The 24116-nt window shown below is 35.6% G+C and overlaps 3 protein-coding genes across 22 annotated transcripts in view; 1 reads left to right on the top strand and 2 right to left on the bottom strand.

The window, feature by feature from the left end:
- The first annotated feature begins 1388 nt into the window (after positions 1–1388).
- Positions 1389–4109, top strand: Tim10 (translocase of inner membrane 10). The gene is made up of 2 exons (XM_071675681.1): positions 1389–1702; positions 3757–4109. The coding sequence occupies exons 1-2, from the start codon at positions 1530–1532 to the stop codon at positions 3872–3874; spliced, it is 291 nt and encodes a 96-aa protein (XP_071531782.1). The 5' UTR covers positions 1389–1529; the 3' UTR covers positions 3875–4109.
- Positions 4110–10396: 6287 nt separating this feature from the next.
- Positions 10397–14089, bottom strand: LOC139756331 (activator of basal transcription 1-like). The gene is made up of 3 exons (XM_071675680.1): positions 13463–14089; positions 11707–11884; positions 10397–10816 (listed from the first exon to the last, which is right to left on the bottom strand). Exons 1-3 carry the CDS (start codon positions 13644–13646, stop codon positions 10414–10416), a joined length of 765 nt encoding a protein of 254 aa, XP_071531781.1. The 5' UTR covers positions 13647–14089; the 3' UTR covers positions 10397–10413.
- Positions 14090–17186: 3097 nt separating this feature from the next.
- mmy (UDP-N-acetylglucosamine pyrophosphorylase mmy) overlaps positions 17187–24116 on the bottom strand; it is a 114782-nt gene continuing 107852 nt past the window's right edge. For all 20 annotated transcript variants that reach the window (XM_071675672.1, XM_071675669.1, XM_071675668.1 and 17 more), the window contains one exon: positions 17187–22790. In XM_071675672.1, the coding sequence (XP_071531773.1) occupies positions 22637–22790 (154 nt within the window). In that variant the 3' untranslated portion in view covers positions 17187–22636. The remainder of the gene's footprint in view (positions 22791–24116) is intronic.

The following is a 24116-nucleotide window of genomic DNA, read 5'->3' as shown; positions in this document are numbered from 1 at the left end:
ATGTTTGTGTACTAATAACAGCTTGCTTTATTCCTTTTATCTCAGTACTTAATAAAAGTACTTAATAAAATGATTGTGATAATATACTTCATCTGACTGAAACAGGATCAGCTCAGGCTTTGCATTGGAACTTAGTTTCGTTCTTACTTATGTAAGAGATTACTCAATACCTTTTACGAGTTTGATGTGAACTCAGTGGCTGTGGTTTAATATCCTTAGTTAAATTCACATTGGGAGACTTTCTGGGAAACCAACCAGGTAGAGTCGTTTTGATCATCTTGACGTACCTTACATTTTCCCTTAACTTCCAAGGCTTATTTTTTTTTATTGACAATTTTACTTTGAAAATCACTTTTCCTTTTAACACTTGTAAGTGCAAAACAAGGCTGGGTTAGGAAAATTGACTTTAGGCCAGATCCCTCCACTCAGATAGTGGAAATAATACTAGAGAAAAAGCAGTAAATCTATGGGTCCTTTATGAATGTAGAATTGGCAGCAAAAATTATGAATGCAGAATTGGCAGCAAATACTTCAAGAGAAATCTAACTGAAATTTAATATATTCAGTTTTTGTAGTGGAGAGTACTGTTTTAAGAATAAATTACCTTTGGATCAATATTGCTATTTTCATATTATTATATCTTTTATTATATCTTGTAATTGTGGAGGGCTATGAAAATCAGGGAAGATGTAGGATTAAATACTGTTCAGTAAATGTAGGTGAAACATACTTAGAAATCAATAGAACCTATGGAAACCTCACTTAACTTCTTGCAGCTACAAGAACTAGGATTATAGACAAATACACAAGAAATGACAGATATAGTCTGGCAAGTGTTTAGTATAGCTCTACATCACTATTAGTTTTAGATATTGAGTGAAATTTTTCTGCAATTTTAAGTATTTAGAGAATACAATAGCAAAGAATTTCAGCATTCTGTTTTAGTTAACAGTCTCAAAGAAGGGAATGCCAGTGAGGGCTATATACATCAGAGAAAAGTAGATTTGTGAATGTAAAAGTTGGTGAAAACCTCATCTAAGAACCAAAATGTTAAGTTCCTTTGCTGGGGATTGCATGGCCACATACTGACATCCAACACCATTTGCATGGAAATCAATGTTTGAAACTAACATTTCGATTAGAATACTCTATGCTTACATGTTACTTTGTTGTCTTTTATTTTAATAGTTCCTGTATGCTTATTTATAATAAAAACTTATGTGTAGCATTATATATTTTGACATTCATTCACACTTTTCTTCCTTTTAGGGCAATTGTGACTTCATTAGGCATTGGAGGATTTGTAATAGCAAAAAACGCTATTGAAAGAGAACGACGTGAGTCCATGAAAGTTCGAGAACGAATGAGAAACGCTAATACTGGAGACTACGAAGTAAAAAGAAAATTTACAGGATAAGAACCATCTCTTCATAACCTAACCATTACATTTTGCTTGAGATCACACGTTATAACATTAGTCCAGAAATAATCCTTTTACTACATACACTGAATAAAATTGGACTGTCAAGATGGCTGGCTTACCTGCTCTTAATGAGGATCAGATGAAATTAGTTCAGGACTTGGAGATTGAGATGATGTCTGATATGTACACAAGAATGACAAACTCTTGTCATAAAAAGTGCATTCCAACAAAGTATAAAGATTCTGAAATTGGTAAAGGAGAGGCAGTATGTATTGACAGGTAAGACCACGATATTTTTTTGTAAAATAGAATATTAAGATTTAATATCCCTGTGTGAAAAAATTATGAACTTTTTATTGTATAGAACAGTATATGGTTTATATTTTACATGATGTATCTTTTGCTTGGGTGATGTAGACCAGAGGTTCTGGGTACATTTGCTCTTCTCAAGGGATACATAGGGGTCCGAGAGTATAACCATGGTGTACACTGCTATACAGTATACACCATGAGTGTTGCAGAACATAAGCAACGTAGAACACCCTTGTTACAAATCAGTATAAAATCCTTATATAGTTTCTTACACATTTCATAATAATATGAAAATATAATTTTATCCATTTTTGATCCTTAATTTTTAGGGGTACATGAGAACCTGTCAGAACGCCCAAGGGGTACAGAGGAACAAAAAGGTTAGGAACCCCTGATCTAGACCTATTATACTTAAATTCCTAAAACTTGTTCACAGTACCTTTGTAAATGAAGGGATGGATTAGATTGAGGAACATCATGAGTATCACTTTATTTGCCCTCAGAAAGCAAAGACAGATTTCATTGTCCAGTGTTTTACGTACAATGTCAAAAATGTAGTTTACTGTCTGAAAAAGACTGATTTAAGATGAATGAGGGAATTATTAATTCAAACAAAATAAATATTATGCAAATCAGCATTCACCCATTGAAACTAAATATTCCTCAGAAATTGATAAAAGCAACAAAAAAAATCATTGATTCTGTGTCTGTGTCATCATCACATCTTTCTTTTGAGATCATTAATCATCACATATTCAGGGTGACATTCTAACATCATTAGCCAAACTGTTTCAGGGATAGTTACAAATGAACTGCATTAAAGTATATACTATTCTGTGATGATTGATGAATCCAAGGACATTAGCAATAGAGAACAAATATCAATAGTTGTTGGTGCTGTATACAACAATAGCATACTATATTCCTGTCCACAACCAGGCCCCCACAGCTTTGAACTTGGTTTCCCTTGACCATTTCATATGCCCTGGTTCAACCCATTAACAGCATGTCATTCCATGCATATCACTCCATTTCATGCACTTATAGCAACCTGCATGTTCAGGCCCTGAAAACTCAAGGTATCTTTGTTTCACTTCATGCTTGCACCTCTTCCTTGGTTTTGGTTTCCCAGTTTTTCCTGTTCCCTTCACAATTGACATGTATAGCCTCCTAGTCATCCTCCTCAAATGTCCACTATTTCAGCGTAACTTTCTCTTTATTGGTGTGGGATGGTGTTTATCTGATAGGGGTGGCCCCTGGCTGGTGGCATACATCCTCATTTATGTAGAAATATAATGACTAGAAGGTTTATAAGTAAGATTTCATTTTAAATGCATCTAAACACATTACACATTTGTTTTTTGTTTTTTATCGGGTGATAACTCACTTCCCATATTTTTCCACATTTTTTATATTTCATATGCATTGTTTTTGTTTAATAATTATATAAAAAAAACATTGCATACATGAATAAATGAAAAAAATAACCTTTTCATCAAAAATGTAAACTAATAGAATTTGCTTCATTTACTGTAGAATCAAATACAGTAGTTGCTGCATAAATTTAGCTTCCCTCAATGATGATACTATTTCACTTTGACAACATATGGGTGACTGAAATGTCATTTTTCCCAGTTGTGTTGTTAGGTTGCTAGTAACATCTTTGGATAAGATGCATGAGCAAGGACTTCAAGTGAGGGTGCAAATGTGTAGAGCTACAATCATCACTCAGTTCAGCCACTAAGGTGGCATAGTGCAAAGAGAGTTAAGAATTTCCCTATGCATACCCAGTAAATGTGCTATTTATCTAATATCTCCTTACATGAAGAGTCTTCATAAAATATATACATTTCATCTCATGTTTTTTTCTCCAATATGCAATCAATACATTCTATCCTCCTAAAAATAATGAATATCTGACAGTAACACCAATGAAACTTGGTATGATTATCCTAATTATGTCTCTAAACTAGTGTTTTGCTATCTGCTACTAGTCCTCCTAATTAAAAACTTTTTTGCAGGTGTGTGGCAAAGTACTGGGAGATCCATGAGCGTGTTGGAAAGAAACTACAGAATATGTCAACCCAGGATGAAGAAACTTTGAAAAAGTTAGCAGCAGAACAGGGACTTATAAAATAACATCACTCATAGTCGATATTTTTATGTGATGCACATAGTTACGAATTAAATTAATAAAGGGGAAGGTTTGTTTAATTAGAAGGTATAAAAAGTATGCAGTCAGAGTTTTGCTTAACCCCTTAACTCTTCGCTAAAGTTTCCTTTCCACCCATGTGAATCTCGGTATGAAATGTATATAACCATACAGTTTCAAAGATATTCATATAACAATGGAATAAAATCAGTTCATAGTACATTGTGTCCACTGCTTTCACTCTAATGATTTTTAAGCATCTTACAGGTATTTTGGCACAATGTGCTACAAGCTGTGGAAGTTAGACACAAGTGTCAAGTGAGTTGCCACTGCATGTTTTATTATTTTACCTACACTGAAAGGCTGATTACTGATTAATCTCATAAAAAAAAATTTTCTTGTTTTTATGAATGTTACTCAATCATTTTTTTCAAAAAATGATAAAAAGGTTTATGAAATTACCAGCCACACCATTCGGCTGCAACATTGTCAAGGTGTACATTGTCAAGGTGTTGGCAAATCTACCTCCACTTGTGCTAGAAACACCCTCTGCATCATCTTGGTCAACTCTCAATGCTGGGACAGACAGTGTCCAAAAATTACTCTCCACATGATCCAAAGAGCAAAAATGGACGTGCTTGAAGGAATAGTAGTTCCAACAATGTTACATGGTTGCGAGGCATGGGCTATGGATAGAGTTGTACTACAGAGGAGGGTGGATGTGTTGGAAATGAAATGTTTGAGGACAATATGTGGTGTGGAATGGTTTGATTAAGTAAGTAACGAAAGGGTAAGAGAGATGTGTAGAAATAATTAAAAAGTGTAGTTGAGAGAGCAGAAGAGGGTATTTTGAAATGGTTTGGACATATGGAGAGAATGAGTGAGGAAAGATTGACAAAGAGGATATATGTGTCAGAGGTGGAGTAAGCAAGAAGTGGGAGATCAAACTGGAGGTGGAAGGATGGAGTGAAAAAGATTTTGAGCCATTGGGGCCTGAACATACAGGAGGATGAGAGGTGTGCAAGGAATAGAGTGAACTGGAACGATGTGGAATACCAGGGTTGATGTGCTGTCAATGGACTGAACCAGGGCATGTAAACAATGGAAAAGTCTGTGGGGCCTGGATATAGATAGGGAGCTGTGGTTTTGGTGCATTACACATGACAGCTAGACTGAGCGTGAACAAATGTGGCCCTTTTTTTTCTGTTTCCCTGGCGCTTCCCTGCTGAAGTAGGGGGTAGCAATGCTGTTTCCTGTTAGGTAGGTTAGCGCCAGGAATAAGATGAAGGCAAGTAAGTATGAATACATACATGTTTATATATGTACATGTATGTACATGTGCATGTATGGGCATTTATGTATATATATATATATATATATATATATATATATATATATATATATATCTTTTCTTTCTTTCATACTATTTGCCATTTCCCACGTTAGCAAGGTAGCGTTAAGAACAGAGGACTGGGCCTCTGAGGGAATATCCTCACCTGGCCTCGTTCTCTGTTCCTTCTTTTGGAAAATCAAAAAAAAAACGAGAGGGGAGGATTTCCAGCCCCCCGCTCCCTCCCCTTTTAGTCGCCTTCTACGACACGCAGGGAATACGTGGGAAGTATTCTTTCTCCCCTATCCCCAGGGATAATATATATATATATATATATATATATATATATATATATAATCCCTGGGGATGGGGGATTAAGAATACTTCCCACATATTCCCTGCGTGTCGTAGAAGGCGACTAAAAGGGGAGGGAGCGGGAGGCTTTTTTTTTTAATTTTCCAAAAGAAGGAACAGAGGGGGGCCAGGTGAGGATATTCCACAAAGGCCCAGTCCTCTGTTCCTAAACGCTACCTCGCTAACGCGGGAAATGGCGAATAGTTTAAAAGAAAGAAGATATATATATATATATATATGTGTGTGTGTATGTGTGTGTGAGTGGATGGGCCATTCTTCATCTGTTTCCTGGCGCTACCTCACTGACACAGGAAACAGCAATTAAGTATACTAATGAAAAAAAAATCCAAAGACAGGTCATTATCATCAAGTATTTCAGGATCACCTGCCTGGTCCTCTACATCTAACTAAAAGCTCAAAGCCATTCAGTCTCATTCCTGGAGAATTAGTGAAAATCATCTTTCACTGGCATGGATGAGCATCTTTGGGAAGAAAGTATCACACACTGCCACCTCAGCAACCACCCAGGCTCAGTGCACAGCCTCAAAATAAAGGCATGAAATTCAATAAGTAAATATCCATCCGGAAGGGTCACCTGGCTAGCATATATATATATCCATCTAGAGGAGTTAAAGGGTTAAATAATGCCGAGTTCATATTTTTGTTGCGTAGACTTTGTTGACACTGTTTCTCATTGAGAACAGAAGAAATGTCGGTACTACTGTATAAGAGGAATTGGCAGTGATTGTTTAATAACTGTAAATACTGTATAATTGTCACTTTCTCTTTGGATATCAGCATATTTTTTGTAGTGGCATAACTGAAAGGACACTTGTTAGGGCTCATCTACTTAGATAAGGTCAATTATCACTTAAAAATGGTTAAAGATGCTATGCTATCCCTAGGTGACTAAGCTTTCAAATTCAGTTGTTGAAAACTTATGCAAGCCTACCTCAACCAATGATTAACTTATAAAAATCACCCAACCATGATACAGATTTATACTGAGCCCTACTCATACTCCATCTGGACTCTTACTTTGCCAATGTACTCAGGTGAGCTCCACATTTGATATGTCTATTTAAAAATTACACCAAGTTTTTCTTCTGAAAAAGTTTTGCAATGCACAAGAACGGTTTTGGAGTGATGTAATTATGAAGTGACTGCTTATTGTATAATCAGGTATGCAAGAATGCATTTAACAAATCATTCATCATCAGACTAGTGTTTTTGATTGTCTTTACAGAAAAATTCTAAAAGAAATGAAATGGTGAAAATCATCTGAAATTTGATTTTAAATGACACTCATTTGATATTAAGCCCCTTGTAATAAGGACAATTAAGTTACATGTAGATCAGCTAATTGAACAATGTTATTGAGATATTTACAGAATGCAATGCAATGGTTTATATGTGTAAGGAAATAGTTTCTTGTTACTAAAGTTTAAGTAAGGCAGCTCATACTGGAGTTTCAGCATAACCAGCTTAGTGGCTGGGGCTTACTAGCCTAACAATCCTTGAGTTTTTTTATGTAACAGCAGTTACCTGGAAATATGCAGTGCAACCTTTCCCCTATATAGTCAAAAAGATATTGGCACCAGACATGGGAGCTTCCTTCTCTCTTCGAAGATTGAGATGCTTCTAATGTAAAGTTTAAATTCCTGATTTGCATAAAAACAAAATTCATGTTAAGCATTTGCTATTAAGCTGCCCTGTACTTACTCACCTAAGTATTTCATTCATATTATGTCGACTTGTAGGTGTCATAAACATGGTTGTTGTAGGCACAGAGATAAAAATAAAAGTAGTTCACATCTGTTTGCAAGTATCAATGGTAATGAATTATGCTAGCAAATGAAAGTTAGTATGTGAACTTAGTTAAAATGACAAAAAATAATGTGCAAGTATGCTTATGTTACTGTATTACGGACTGCACTGACTGAAGATTAACATGATGTGTACCATGGAAATTGCATTTCAGTATCAGCCTAATGTTAACAAGATTCACTTGAAGTTAACTGAGACTTACGTATAGAATACTTTAGTTTAAGTACAGTTAAAACTGAATTACTCAGAAAATTTAGATTTATAAAGGATTAGAATACCTGTTTTGGTATAAATGTTAGCTTTTCTAAGCACTCACAACATTGCCTTATTTCAATCTCACATGTTGCTTAAGACAGCAAGTATCTAAGGTTACAAGTATTATTTTCACGTAGAATCAAAATAATTATTACATGTTTTATGCAAAAACTTTAATGATAATAATTGTACTATTTTTGGACACCTTGGATGTAAATGTGAAGTTGATCTGAGGTATAATAGCAAAGTAGAGCTCAATTGATGTGGATAAATGCTTTGTATACACATAGCCCTGACTGACTCTGATTGATTTATATATTTACAATAACAAGAGCATACTCAAACTTCATTTCCATATAATAGTTTTAGTCCTACCGTGGTAGATCAGTAAATGCAAGTGTCTTTTTAATATGTCTTTTTCAAGTATAACAATGTTCCTAGAAAATTTTTTACACATGTATGTAACATTAAAAACAACAAAAATACATAATGAAACCATATATACTGCAGACTTTCTTCCCACTTCCAAGGCCTACTATAGTGAACAATAATCATAAGAAAGTTTAGTAGTTTATAAAATGAAAAATGTACATTTTGAGATGGTTGATTTTGTTTAGAAAATAAAAGATATAAACATGTATGGTATGATACACCAGTTCTCACCGCATGCTTAAATCTTTGTAATCGAGTTGAATCTTGCACAGAAGCCCAAGTTATCTAATACTTTGGCTACTAAACATCAACACACTCTGATGTACAAGATCTTAATACTCCCACTATTGACTGGTATCTTAAGATAAGCAAGAGGGAAAGAAACAAGTAAAAAGGGATAAGATAAAGATGTGCATGATTTAATTTGGAAAAAGATGTGGTAATTAGTAAATACGAATAGAAACAAACTGGAAATAAGAGGCTATAATTTGGGCGACGAAGGTATGACACAATGTTCTTCCTACAGAATTAAAGGGTGTTAACCTAACCATACTTAGGACATTATACACAGTGAGTATTAACTAACTTTAGTTGCCCATGTAAATACTGCCACAAAACTGTTTTCCCTTTTCCCTACTGAGGTCTTGAAATTCATCCTGCATCCAGCTTGTTTGTCTGCTTTGCATTTTCATACCCCACTGTATCTTTCAAAGACCCCGTGTTGTTTTCTTAACTCTCTTATACATTTTCCACAGTATTCATAACTTCTTTTTGTTTTTCTATGCATTCCCATTCATTTTGGCAAAAATGGCATTGCTTTTTCACAACCAAATTAGCATGCAAAATCTCAAGCACATTACTGGAGCTGAGCTTGCAAATTACAAGATACTTAAATAGGTGAAAAGATCATCGAAATGTGTGATGACAACTTAGTATGCTGTCCCTGCTCTGAAAGTAGGAAAATCCATTCAAATTATTCTAGTACATATTATCACGAATTTTCCTCAATCCAATGGTGCTGAAATGTGACTGCTACTAACACTTGGTCCTCCAGGTCAAATTTTATGATGCCACTATTAAAAAAAATTAGAAAGAGGTGGGAAGGGCAGGGGTGCAAGTTTCACAGTCTATAAGCTCACATGCAGAGGATTATTGGGTATAATGGCTGTGGTAATGCTCTTTAATTTCAACCAATGACATGCTGGTTCCATCTCATGGTCTTGCAGGATCAGTAATGTTTTTCTTGTGTATGTATTAGATTACAGTAGTCACTGGAATGCCAAAAATCCCAGAATATGCTGAGCCTTCCACCCAAGGAGGATGCTCCCTCACGAAGTTAGAAATGATGAAAATGTTGTCAGCTTTATTTTTTCTTTAGACTGTATTAACAACTGGATGCCCCAGTCAAGGCCATTTTATATGCACTATTGTCTGTGGGGATAGAAGCTTCTGTTTTCAGAGCATTATGGCTAAAGAGTGGATGCGACTGAATGAGGCCATTCTTCATCTGTTCCTGATTCTACTTCACTTTTGCAGAGAACAAAGAATTATGAAAACCCCTTTCCAAGATTTCTTGCATCTCCGAGACTTCCCTACTTCCAGAAGGGAAATGATAGACTCCTTTGGAATGAGATCTTTGACGAGACTGTAATCCTGAAGAAACGGCCTCGCTGACAGTGATTTTTCACTTGCAGGGTAATTTTAAGCAAGTGGAGTCCGGTAACATTGACATATTTTGCTGCTAAGCAACCAAAAAAACTAAACAATTACATAATGAAACAAAGATCCTCCCAGTGCTATCCCACATCAACATACTCCTCATTCATTCTTTGCAACAGTAATGGACCCCTCCTACCCAAAACACACCATAACTAACTACCACCTTGGAGGAAATGATGTGTTCTAGGTACCTGGTAGCAGACATGCCAGCAGGTAGAACCATGGAATTTGAGTTGAGACGGTGGATGAGATGGCGAAGGTCCTGGGAGCATTGGGGAATGTGTGGAAAGGAACACCACTATCTGGGAGGGTGAAGATGGGTACATTTGAAGGTACAGTGGTTGTTGAATTGTGTTCATCAATTTCAGTCACATGACTGACTAGAACATCCTACACAAGGAAAGCACAAGAGATTAGATGAAGATTGGAATTAACAGACATATAAAACATAAATGTGTTCAAAATATTATCAACCCAAATGATTGGGCAAATTTCCATGAAACATTCCAAATTATTGGAAACTGAATAAACACCCAGAGAAAAAAGAAATGGTAAAAAAATATTGGTTAACTATTCTGGGAAAGAAAAATCATTCATTTTCCCAATTCTTTACTTTGCTGATCCTACAAACACTGAACTCAAGAAGTCTTCCTCTGGTTTGCTTGTAATTTCTGCTTTCTTCCTCTTCATTTCTCGTTTCTTTTTCTTTTTTTCTGCAATTCTATTTCTATACATTTCATTCTTTGTCTTTATATCCATTTTCTTCTCTACTATATTTTCAGTTTGCTTTTGTTTAAAAATGAAAATTTTCCCACTTTTCGCCCTGTTTTGATTCTCCACTTCTTTGTTTTCTCCCTTCTTTTCTCCTCTCTTCTTTTTCTTCTTACTTATTTCAGATGCCTTGATAAAGTGATCAGTTTCACGACGCACCTGGGAGATCTCTATATTCATTCGCTGTCGATGTACCTCCCGCTCATATTCCAACCGCTGCTTGAGGTAAGCCCACTTAAATCTTGAAGAAATAAAAGAGATACATTTTGAAAATAAATCATGAAAACCAAAACAAAGGTAATATCTATCTCTCTTTTTTATCCATGCTTATTTGCCATTTCCTGCACTAACAAGGTATCGGAATGAACAAGTGAAGAAACATGACACTGCCCATATCCACTCTATATGTAATGTATCAAGCACCAAAAACCGTCCCCCTATCCACAGCATAGCACTAACAACCTTTTTGAGGTCTCCATTTACAGGGTGGATCAAATGCAAATATTCTTTCTTATAAGTGTCACAGCTTCACAAATTATCATGTGACTAAAAAGAGCAAATCTCATACTGGATTCCTTGACAGCTCCAGACATAATGATTAGTGCATAGAAAAGCATAGAAAACATTTAGGCTGTAGCATCTGGTAACAATGTGTGGGATGCCACAATAATCATTAGACTTTAAATCTGCACATGTGGTGTTACCAAATTCCACATGCATGAGGTTGCACCATGAGTGAAAAGCCACCTTTAGCAAGTCTATATCATATGCTGGGAGTACAATATCATCAAAGAACTTCTCACTCCAAAGGAGTCTACATTTCCCCACTGCAAGCAGCAGCACACCCTTAGGCTATGGGAAACTTTAGAAGTCTGAATAATACCAGGACTCTCTCATAAAAATTGGTCCTACTGTAATTATAAATAAATGGTGAACAGAAAAAAAAATACTAGTGTATACATGCCCAAGCCAAAGTGAAGAGAATACAAAAATTACCTTGGCATATACACCCCAGCTGTAATAATTGGATTAACCTCAACTAGAGTATGAACATGAAAGAATATGAATATTTAGACATAGAGAAAAAATATTATACAGTGCTATATCTTTAAAAAATTTAAATCAACATACCTAGGAAGGTATTTGATGTTCCACAGCATGTCATAATTTGGATTTCGTTTCTTCCCACCCACAGGTTGATTATTGAGAAACAGATGCACCTGCTTGGCTTTCCTTTTACTCTTATATTCTATCCAGCCTTCAGTGAAGTGCAGACTTTTCTTGTTCTTTTTTTTCTTCCCTTCCTGTCCTGAATTCTCAATTGAATGAAGAATTATAAGACATTCAAGATCAACAAGATACAGTACCAGTAATTCTATATTAAACAGCAATTAGTCATTTGAAATATTCTGATAATATATATTCCTTGTCTTTGCCAAAAAGCACTAATTATGTGTGATTAAATAATTTTTACAAGAATTTGATGTGTCAAATCATAATTAAATTACAACTCCTTGTGGTATCACTTACAAAAACAGTAACAAAAGAAAGAGCTAAACAACAACTGCTCCTCAGAGGCTCGAGGTAAGGTGTCTGAATGTGTAATGATGTTACCTGGATATGAGGGGAGAGATGGTGATACGTCTGAATAGAGGAACTTGGATGTCATGGTTCTCTGTGAAACAAAATTAAATAGAGAAAGGATGAAAGTTATGGGGATTTTTCTGGGAGTAAAATCTGGAGTGAGTGTGAGACCAAAAGCAAATAAGGGTATGGCACCTCTGATCAAGGGTGAACTGTAATTATGTTAAAGAATGTACAGATACTTATGCACCTGGTGACAAAAGTTCAAAGGGGTGCTTTCTGGGAAGGGCAAATTGAGTACTTTGTTAATTCTTATGCAAAGGATCGAAATTCCAAGGCTGGGGGTCTGAAAGCAGGAGAGGGTGATGAGGAAGCTACATATAATCAGGAAGCATGGATACCTTGTGAAACTGATAATGGGAATTAGCTTGTCGAGTTGAGTGCTGAAAAAGAACTGGTGATTGGGAATACTCTAGTCAAGAAAAGTGCACACTACTATAAGTGGCAGAGTGGTAAATGAGCATTCTCAAACCATTCGCTAGCTGATAAGCATGCAAAGGAGAGGTTTCTGTATGTGAACATGCTGAAAGGGGCTGCAGGTGGATGGAAGATCATTCATTGGTGGATATGAATACGAAAGTTTGAAGTGACTTTGGGAAAAAGAAATGACAAGGAAAAGAAGTGTTAAAAGTAAATGTGCTTGGAAAAGAGACCTGTGAACAGAGATACTAAGAGAGAATGCATAAAAAGTAGCAACAGGTGAGAGTAAAGGACACAAGGGAAATGAGCAGTGTGGAAGGTATTTTAAGGACCACTGCTTTTATGAGCAGAGGTGCGTGATATATGGAAGGTGGGATGCGAGTTTAAGAGAAGGCAATGACCAGTGGAATCAGAAATTTACACTCCTTGCATAAAAAGGAGATATATAAGGACTGTATCTGCAGGGATGGACTACAAGTGACTGGAACATGTACAAATGCAGTAAGAAGTCAAGAGAAAAGCAAGAAAGCCCTGAATGTAAAAGAAGCGAAAAGAGCAGATGTTATGGAAATCAAATGCCTGAGGACAACATATGGTGAGAGTTGAATATCAAGTGTGTAAGAAATGACAATGTAAGACCATGTGGTGGTAAGCAGTCTGATTCAGAGAATTGATCTGGGTGTGCTGATAAGGCTCAAACACCTGCAGAGGATGAGTGAAGACCAACAAGGAGCATCTACATTTAGTGTCCCATACCTCCTTTTTTGCCTATTTTATATATCTAAGACTACAATACTCTGAATAGAACGAGAAAGACAATGACCTGCAGCTTGAAGGAACACACGGTCGATCTTGCCAAACTTGTTGAAATATTCTCTGATACTGGAGACATTCATGTTAGGGGGAATGGTAGAGAGGTACACAATTCCTGGTTTCCTTTTCTTCGGCGGCTTCTCTGCGAGAAATGACCCATTGTCTTCCACTGATGGCATAGCGGTATTATCCATAACGTTATTCACTCAAGTTAAACAATGTCCTTTTCTTAAACACTATTCAGTCAAGCTATGTCCTTAACTTTTCTTAAACACAAGGTACAATTCGCATCGCTTCCCAAACTGAAACCTTTCGTTTGATATGGATTTGTTCCTTTTCTTCAAACTACAGCAGTTTAAGTGAAAAGTTACAGTGAGCTCAGCATCTTTCTACATTTCTATATACTTCGAACTAAAGTATTTATTCCATGCTTATTTTCACTCACAACGGCTACGGTTATACCATATATAATTTATCTTTTTTTCCATCCAATTTTGTTGTAGTGCACTTAGTCTACTCTTTTATTTCCACTGTTACAAGATAATGGTTTGGTCACCAATGTGTTTAGATGGCAAACAGTCACTAAGAACTGGAATAACAGTTAAACGTGTATCTCAAGATGATCCTCGGTGCCAAGAATGACTAACGCTTTCCCTAGACTGATTCTGATATACTGACCCGGTTTCCCTTTCCATTGGTTTATTCACATTGATGTGCTGTAAATCAAACTGAGTTCATTTTTAGACCTCAAAAATTTTAGTTAAACTGGACATTGACTTGAAAAAATTTGTAAGCATTTGGAATATCTTCGATTTATTTCTTACTTTGCTTTATTCATGAAAGAACTTTTGGATTGTCTCTTTTTTGTTGTAGCTTTCTCTCCAATTGTTTCACCATGCTCTCGGTGATTTTCTGGTCATTTGTAATTTTTTCTTTCAGCTTTTCTAATTTATATCTTCTCATGCATATCTTTTCTTTCTTTCAATCCTCATCTGTTCATCTATCATTCTATATGTCTCATATCTGTCTACATAGTTTTTTTTTTTTTGCATAGTATGAGTCTTATTTTCTTGCAAAATTGCGTTGTCTTAGCTTTTACATTATTGTTGTTGAAAGCCCCATTCTACCTTTTAATTGCTCTTAAACTGTTTACCTCAATCCACTCTATTTTACCAGATCTGAAATTCAACTTGTACATATTCACGCCTCAACCACAATGTTCTGTCTTCCTCAACTGTTGCTGTTCTGTAGTTTGAAGTTATTTCAATGATATGACCCAAAAGGTCAGTTCATTATCTCCAATGTCTGTGATGTGTGTGGTATTCCTGTTATGCTTATATCATTTGCAAATGCAGGTTCATTTTTCTCATTTCCTTTGGTATGTGGGTTCTTGGATCACAGCGAGTCTCAAAAATATGTATCTTTCTTAAACTGTTTCCCATTATCTCTTAATGCATGATTTACTATACATACTTTAGATTTATATATGCATCCATTATCTACTGTATTCCTCTTTTCTCCTGTTCGATAATATTGAAATCAAAGTTTCCCAACCAAATCATTGTCAGAAAGAGCTTAGAAAACCTACAAAGAGATTTTGCTGTATTGCAGGGTTAATGCACAGCACTCACCATGATAGAGAATGTACTTAAGAGTACCCAAAATGAAATTTTGCCAGAAGCCAAGGTGAGCACTCATTGTAGGAAAAATCTGTTACAAAAAACAAGTTGTCTGAGTGACATGCTGTAGGAAGCCATCCATTTGTTTTATGATTATCTTTTCCAATATCTTATAGATGACACTTGTCTGGAAGACCAAATGATCAGTCTGTCTCTTCCCAATTTCCTTTCCTATAAATAGATATGAATGACATTTTCACCATTCCATCCCATTGGCATTTTGCTTTTCTCTAGCAACATCTCCAAACATATTCAACTTATCTGGGTGAGATTTCATTAGGTACAATCATCTTGTGTTGGTCTATACCCTTTACTATTCTGTCAGTGTATTTTCTAGACATCTCAGTGCCCTCTGAGACCTCCCCATTCCATATCATTGGTATTTGGGCTACAGTGCCTTGCACTGTAAATTTACTTTTGACATTAAGTTGCTCGCATATCTTTACTTCATCCTCAAAAAACTCCTCCCTGTGAATCCCTTACCATGATTATGTCCTTTATCTTCAAATTTACTCCCTGTCATTTTATGAAAGAGTTTTGTATTTTGTATTGCTTTGTCCACAATATTTCCTTGTCCCTCCTTTCTTATCCTGCATTGCTGTCTTATACCTTACAAAATGCCAGCTGGCTGGAGTACCACCTACATCTTCAATACAATTCTCGAAATTCCTTTACTCTTCGACTTCTTTTATTGAGCTATTACTCTCTCCTTAACCATCCCTATGTATTTGAGGCTAGAGGTATCCATGTTCCTTCTCCTTCATTGCAAATTTAACAAGAACTTTCACCACGAAGCTCTGCTTCCTAGCTCCTAGCTACTGAACCCATTCCACATTTATGTTACCAAAGACACAGTTGACTTCTGTGTAGTCTCCACAACTGTATCTTCATTAAATCTTTTCATTAACTAGAGGATAAGACTTAAGCATTACATTCATCAAATACATTTTCAATATTTATGAAAATGAGATGTAGTAGTGATGGTGTACCAGTCCCTTTCATCATACTTTGTCCATAGACATGCTAGTAATCTGGATAGGAAAAAAAATCTTTCACACTTTAAGAACTTAATTTCCCCAGCCTGTCTCTTCATATCTGAAATCACCTTTTTTTTTCATTATCTATTATACTTAATCGCCGTCTCCTGTGTTAGCGAGGCAGCGCAAGGAAACAGATGAAGGAATGGCCCAAACCCACCCACATACACAGGTATATACATAAACGCCCACACATGCACATATACATACCTATACATTTCAACGTATACATACACAGACACATACATATATACACATGTTCATATTCATACTTGCTGTCTACATCCATTCCTGTCCCCCCCCCCCCCCCCAATGTGAACATGAGGTAACACTAGGAAAAGACAGAAAAAGGCCACATTCGTTCACACTCAGTCTTTAGCTATTATGCATAATGCACTGAAACCACAGCTCCACAGTACTATATCATGCCTGAGAAGGTTATGCTACTCTCATTTACACATCAAACTGATTTTTCCTTCCTTATTTTGATCATTGTAAATTTTTTCTGGGTCATTGAAATTCTTTGGAATATATAATAAAATCCAACATGTATTTCTCTCCTAAATGGGCTGTACTCAAAGTGAATTTGGTCTTAGACTTTTCTAGATTTTTCAGTTTACTGATTACATGTTTACATTCGATAGCCTTGTCACTTAAAGTCCAATAATCCAACCAACCATCTTTCTCAGGTTATCTTTCTATTATGTACTATCTGAATGAGCCATCTTCTGATAATGCCTGAAACTTAAGGCAAACAAAATCTCTCCCATTAAATGAATATGAAACATGAACTTCAGAATATTACTACCACAGCAGTAATATTCCAATTTGGGCAGCATAACTCCTCTTACCTTACCCTTGCTAAACCCCTTCATACGTAGTACTGCTCAGTTTGACTGAAAATAAATGAATTGGATGTTGTCTTTTAAAACAACCCTTTGAGTCTCTTCAAGCTGATGTGTTTCCATTCCATATCAATCTTAAATTACTATCTGCAAAGGATAAACATGCAAACGGATCAATCATTCCATTTTATTTAATGAATACATAGAATCGCTTGCCTATGAGGCAAAAACAATACAATGATCACACGACAGAACCATTTCCACGGGAATGACAAAGTTGCCTGCACCTGCTTTTTGCAAGGTCATTGCTAATACCTAGTCCTCTGCTGCCTTAACCTTACCTCAAATAACTCTTTTTCTTAAGCTACAAACGAAATATTGCACAAAATTCCCATGACCCTATAATCAAGAAGAGTTGTTGTACAGCATGTAGGTGAACAAGTTAATTTTTTTTGGAGATGAAATAAATAACTTCTGCCTCCATTATTTCATCCTGTATAATCAAGAAAAAATTCTAATAGCTGCCTAAATTCAAAAAAATAAAAAATGCAGAAAATATTACCTGTAAAAGCTAAAAAAAAAAAGGGATGGATGCTCTTCACTGAATCTTAAAAACAGTTATGCAAGAACTTCTACAACAGTTGCTATTTTAGGTAAATGAAGGCAGCAGCTAACTCAGTACATAACAAGTCCTTCAGCTTCTACTGCTGTTCTATTAATCAATTTTGGTGCAGGTCTCAATCTTAAGTCAGTTGAGCCAGCTCACCATAAGAGCTCTGGATCTTCAAAGGGAATATTCCTAAAACTGGCATGATCATCATGATCAAATACCATGTCCACAGGGACAAGCTTTTGTAAAGGACACATTTCTAGAGCTAGTTACACATTTCAAAAGTAAATATCATATTAAACATCTGAAGAAAGTTATGCTCAAATAGTACCTGGGAAAACGTGTCACATACTGCATTCTGTGTCCATCTCAGAGGGACTCCAGTAGTCTTTGTCTAACTGCTTGCACAGACATAAAGCTTAAAAGCTTAGACAATGACAACAGATATCAAATATGTAATAACCAAGTAATAAATGTTAAAAAAAAAACCACCTTATTTCACTGTCAGTATTTTATAATTCTAAATCCAATTTCGATTAAATCCTGATGTAGCCTAAATGGATTAAAGGAAAATCAGACAAATGTTACTGAAAATTTTTCAAATATAAAAGCAAGAGATAAAGTATACCATAAAAAATCTTGAGAGATAAAACCTGGCTTGTTAGAACAAAATATAATAATCAACAGCAATAGTATCATAGCACCTGTCATAAACATATGATCCTATACTCTATCAAGTGAACTGGAAATTACAAGGTTGATATTTTGCATGTATATAAATCTTCCATATAAGTAACACAGATACATGTACAAAAAATTTTCAACAATGTGATTTTATCTCATGTCCAAATTGTTTTCATAACAAAGGTAACATTCATGACGTAAGAATGTAAGAACTTCTTGCAATGAGAGTAAAAAAATAATATACAGTACTGTAAAAATATCAAAAGTACAAAGGATGATTATAAAAACATTGTAATGATGTTGGGTCCCTAATACATGAAACAATGACAGAGAGGATAACTACTGACTGATTCTTTTTCATAAATTCTTGGCCTAAAGCAACATAAGCAGTTTATTTGCTGAAACCAATGTTTTGGTATTAAATGTCGATCATGTGTTGTCACGTTCTATAATGAACAGTATATTCCTTAACCTTCACTAATGGAAAAATTGAGTGATAAATATTTTCATTTGTGTTCATTTTTGCATAAACTACAACAGTAATAGAAAATCGTCAAATGAGTTTTTGAATAATGAAGAAAACAGAATCTGCATGAAGGTTTTCCTCAGCTTATGTACTGCTTGTCTTTAAACAGCATATATGTGTGTTTGCCCATCCCACCAGCTATTACCTAACAGCAGCTAAGAGGATACTTAAGCTAAGTGTATCTGATGGATACAGTCAAATGACAGGACTTTCATAAGAAAACTTTTCATCTCAAAATCCATTCCTCTTTTCTTCCCCATTTTCTTTTCTTAATTTGTGGCAACTCAGCTGATGGGGGTAAAATGACCACATAGCTGCCAGCTGCTATGTGTGAATCATATATAAGCACCAATACACATGCAGTACAAGGTTAGAGGGTGCAAGTATGGTTCCAGTCTAAAACAAGGGTACCAGTCTGATCAACCAGTTATCCATTAACTTAATTACTCAGATACTATTAATGATCTCAAGAACTAGAATTAATAGTTCCTTTGCTATATTTTTCAGAAAAGACATCATACTTACTAGGAGCCAATTATGGAATATGAATGTCTATACCTGTAATAAGCCTCTGTTTACAATGACTTCTATTTCTTGCAATACAATCAAAGTAAAAAAAAATCTGAACACCGTGGGACCAAGCAGTGTGAAGACTCATGAAAATTGTGAGCTTTCAAGTGATGAAACTGTCTGGCCTTTTCAAAAAAAGTAAGAGCCACAAATTGGCACCCCTTTAATTCTGCATTACTAGAACTACTCATTCATGAATTTCTACTAGCTGTGCTTTGTGCCGTGAGTAACACTTGGCCATGCCCTTGTTTGTTACACCGTGAGCACAAATTTCAAGATCTTGTTACCTTGACTCTTGATATTATAAATTGTTGTTTCCAACACCATGCTGGTCAGCAAGTTTCCCTGTTAAACACATCTGTCTAGTTTTTGTACAGCTACCTGCATGATAGTAAAAGTAATATGCTCTAAATCTGAAGCTGGATAGATTCTTAAACAGTGTGTACATTTGAACATTTGGAGTTTTGAGCTTTGACTGTACATTTTACAAACTTTTCTACATTATTTCTGTAATACATGGAATGTATGTTTTCTGTACATAGTCAAATGAAACAGATATATTCACACAAGGAAGATATAACAATCATGAAGTACTGTGCAACACACCCACACACATACACGCACCAGAGCAACCAGAAGCCATGACAAGAACCTAAGCAAGAAACTTACTTGAGATGATGTAAAAAGATACTTTTATGGTACCAAGGTAATTGATGATTGGAAGAAGCTGAGATGAAACTGTAAATACTGAAAATATACATAAGTTTAAAGAGTTGTATAACAGTGCAGAAAGGTCAAAAGGTGGGGTTCCACAAGCACAGAACTTCCTTCCCATTCAGTACATATAAGTGACCACACAAGAATTGGTCTCTCCCCTGTTCCACCTAAATAATGTTGACAGTGGTGTGTCCTCCACTATGGGTGCACTTTGGTCCCTTCAAAATTCCTTTTTTGCCTCAACAGCTCTTAAGAAACACATTCCAGTGTGGGGAGTAGCTAACAATATCACTCATTAGCTCCCTACCGACTAAAAAATGGCCCAATGAGCTAAGAGAGGAGGACCAGATAGCAACAAAGATGGTACCAGAATTAAGAGAGTTGAGTTACAGAGAAAGAATACAGACCTTAAATCTGCCTATGTTGGAAGAGAAAAGAGTGAAGAGTTACCTGATCACAACCTTCAAAGGATCTAAAACATAAAAGTAAAGCGACAAAGGATATGGTGACAAAATGTTCTAGAGATGGGGGCCATAAATTTGTAAAACTCCCTCCCTCCACACTACAAATAGGTAATTACATACATACACACACACACACACAAGCATGATGGTAGATAAAACCCAATTATGGTAGAAAAGCTCAAAGATGGGGCCCCACAATTGTAGAACCTCCTCCCCTTATTGTGTAAACAGACAAATATACACCATAAAAATTCTGTCATGGTTAAATCTGACATCAGCATGGATGATGTCAAAAAATCAAATAGTCTAAGAATGAAGTCTAATAACATTATGGTAACAAATTTTAAACAGTAATCAGAAAATTATACATCACATACACACTGCACACAAAATGCTTTGCTACTTTTATCACTGTAGAGATATCACTCAAGCTTATCTGTCTCACTCTATGATATACACATTCTCTGTAATTTCATCAAGTATCGAACGATTCATTTTAAAAAATATGATAAACTCAGTAAGAATTCCATGTGTTTAAATGAAAATGAAATGAAGATGATCTCTGATGTTGCTGAATTTTTAAGTCACTTGTATCATGAACTTCATTAAGTAAGGCACAAGAATGAACAATGAATCCTCACTCACAACTGTTCAGTCATTCTTGAAAACAACCTTGAAAAACCACTTACCCCCAGTGGATTATGACAGTTCTTTCAAAGCAACTTGCTGTCTAAACTAATGAACACAGCTCCTACAGCAAATGATGGAATTGGGTAAAATGCTTTTGATGTGGCACATATTCTGAAAAACAAGTTGCTAACATTTGCAATGACACCAGTTGAAATCTAGAACATTACACTATCTGGTATAAATCATTTATATAAACTATGTTAAAAGTTCATCAAAATGAATCATGTCACACCTTTCAAGTACACAATTTGAATAATATCAAAGCCATAACATCAATAGTGGATGCCAATTACAGTGGTGAAAAAACACTATTTTCCAAAAGCAAACATCAAAAGAGCATCAGTTCTCTTATGAACAACAATTTCCTACACACGTCTGCATTCTAGCCATCATACTTACTATGCAACGTGTAATGAAGGACTGTAAAAACCTAAGATATCATGGGCAATACTGGAATGTTTCTTTTTTTTTAATATATTTTCAGCATCAATTGGATTATTTGGAAACAATTTTCTTAATATAAAACTTACTCTTAATTAGTAAATGAATCAATGCTGTATATTTACATAATACAGAAGCATTCCAGCATCTGATATTATTCCTTTAGCATTTAGAGTACCTTGTCAATCCACATGCATTAATCTGATAATATGGAATAAGTGCATCTAACTTTCTAAGCAAACTCTTAGGAAAGTTGGCATCACCAGGACACCAATGATCAAAAAATTTCAAAATCATCAATATTTGTCAAGTCTCATTATATCAAGATCCACTCGGTGCATTTCTAGCCCAGTTATACACCTGGCCATGAACAAGCAAACATTTTGCTGTATCTGTTAGCCTCTTCCATAAATTATGACAAAACCTGATTACACTGTTAACCATCATCATATGCAGACAATGGATGGTAAGTTCTGCTTCCCTGTATTTGCAGAAAGACCTCTTAACATCTGACATAAGATATCTGATACCAAAAAATGTCAATTCAACCAGAGGAATAAACTTTTGTTTCATCATGCACTGTACAGATGAGTGTCACTTGTTTGCAAACAGCCATTCAAAACAAAGTGATCAACATGTGCTGCCTACCTACACAGGAAATACAACAGCCACCTTCAAAAGTAATGCTATTCGCATGCTAGTGATGCCAAGCTATTACTCTAGTTTTCAAATGAAATAACTGACATGGCTCTCACTGAAGGTGGCCATTATTCCATATCTGCTACATTAGCTTCCAGATTTAATATATTTCACACATACACACGATATACACAATAATGAATCTTCCTCATATATACACCTGAACTGATGGTATGTGATACATCATACTCAAGAAATAGTAATTACTGAAAAAGGCTGACGCTACACTTCAATCTTCTCTGCAGGTTCATTCAAGCTTAGTGGACATCTAAACTTCTTGTTTGCAACCAGCATGTCCAGACTCTCACCAGCATAAGATACAAGGGGCGAGATCTCCACTACAACTGGGCATTCATCCCATCGCATCTCTTTTTGGCTGTGGAAATAAATCAATGTATATCAGACAAATGCAAATTGGATAAGACAAGCTACTTGGTCATTTACATGAGTGACATGCAGAAAAATAAAACATCTAACAAAAATGAACAAAATCATATAAATTGGGGCCACCTGTAAATCACTTAACAAAGACACCTGGAAAATGAATGTATATTTCCTTTCAGAACAAAGTACACATATTTTCTGAAACTGTATACTAATTACTTGCACAAAAAAATCATTGTACTTTAGTGCATAATACTAAGGAAATTCTATTCACATGATACACTACAGTAAAAAGACCTAAATGCAAAGATGAAGGATTGGGTAATGCAAAGAAAAAATAAACATGAAACCAGGAAAGATACTGTGTTTAAGCAAGAATTAGGATATGAAACTTGGTATGGTACAGATGGAGTGGATGTAAAAATCTATAATGTTTTGACTTTCAATTTATTCACATCAAAGAAATGGAAGATAAGATAAGATACAAAAAAGAATGTTGCCAGTTATATCAACTGCTGTGCCTTTACTTGAAAGGTACAAATAAAATCCAGCATGTGTGATAATGTTTACTGGAAATTATGGTATAGCATATTTGTAACAAGCAAGTACATCACCAATCAAAAACTGCAATTTGGGTAAGCATAGTTATGTATCTTAAAGCAGAAAAGTAAAGTACTTGAAATAATATAAGAAGAATCTTTTAGTCTCTAACATTTGCTCGGTGCTATCTTGCAACAGGTTTCTTTTACTATGGAATCGTAACAAGACAGCACAACCAGCGTATATATACATTATCCTGTTAGCCATGACTAACATCTCAAAACCCCAAAACTAACAAGCTGCAAAAAAGGGTATAACTCTTGTACACCAGTACCTCTCAATGATATGATGTAGAAACAATAGCAAGGTAGGATGGTAATAGTCAATTAGTAAAATACAGAGAACTGAGGTTAGTATGGAAGCATGGAAGCGGAAGTAAGTCACAGGGTTGGGGAGGGGGAGAAAGTTCTGGGAGCACTGAAAAATGTGTGCAAGGTGAGAACATTATCTCAGAAAGCAAAAATGGGTATGTTTGAAGGAATAATGGTTGCGAGGTGAGGGCTATAGATAGGGTTGTGCGGAGGGTGGATGTGTTGGAAATGAGATGTTTGAGGACAATATGTGGTGTGAGGTGGTTTGATCAAGTAAGTAATGAAAGGGTAAGAAAGATGTGTGGAAATAAAAAGAGTGTGGCTAAGAGAGAGAAGAGGGTGTAATGAAATGGTTTGGCCACATGGAGAGAATGAGTGAGGAAAGATTGACAAAGAGGATATATGTG

This window comes from Panulirus ornatus, chromosome 21, assembly GCF_036320965.1.
Source record: "Panulirus ornatus isolate Po-2019 chromosome 21, ASM3632096v1, whole genome shotgun sequence".
In the NCBI taxonomy this organism is placed as follows: domain Eukaryota; kingdom Metazoa; phylum Arthropoda; class Malacostraca; order Decapoda; family Palinuridae; genus Panulirus; species Panulirus ornatus.
The sequence above is the reverse complement of the archived record's forward strand: the minus strand, read 5'-3'. Positions and strand labels throughout refer to the sequence as shown.

Bases quoted from the DNA above. Each gene is read 5' to 3' on its own strand.
- Tim10 (XM_071675681.1), top strand. From the start codon at position 1,530: ATGGCTGGCTTACCTGCTCTTAATGAGGATCAGATGAAATTAGTTCAG. The intron at 1,703-3,756 runs GTAAGACCACGA...ACTTTTTTGCAG, and splicing joins GAGGCAGTATGTATTGACAG to GTGTGTGGCAAAGTACTGGG.
- LOC139756331 (XM_071675680.1), bottom strand. From the start codon at position 13,646: ATGGATAATACCGCTATGCCATCAGTGGAAGACAATGGGTCATTTCTC. The intron at 11,885-13,462 runs GTCATTGTCTTT...TTGAGAATTCAG, and splicing joins TGTGTTCCTTCAAGCTGCAG to GACAGGAAGGGAAGAAAAAA. The intron at 10,817-11,706 runs GTATGTTGATTT...TATTTCTTCAAG, and splicing joins AACATCAAATACCTTCCTAG to ATTTAAGTGGGCTTACCTCA.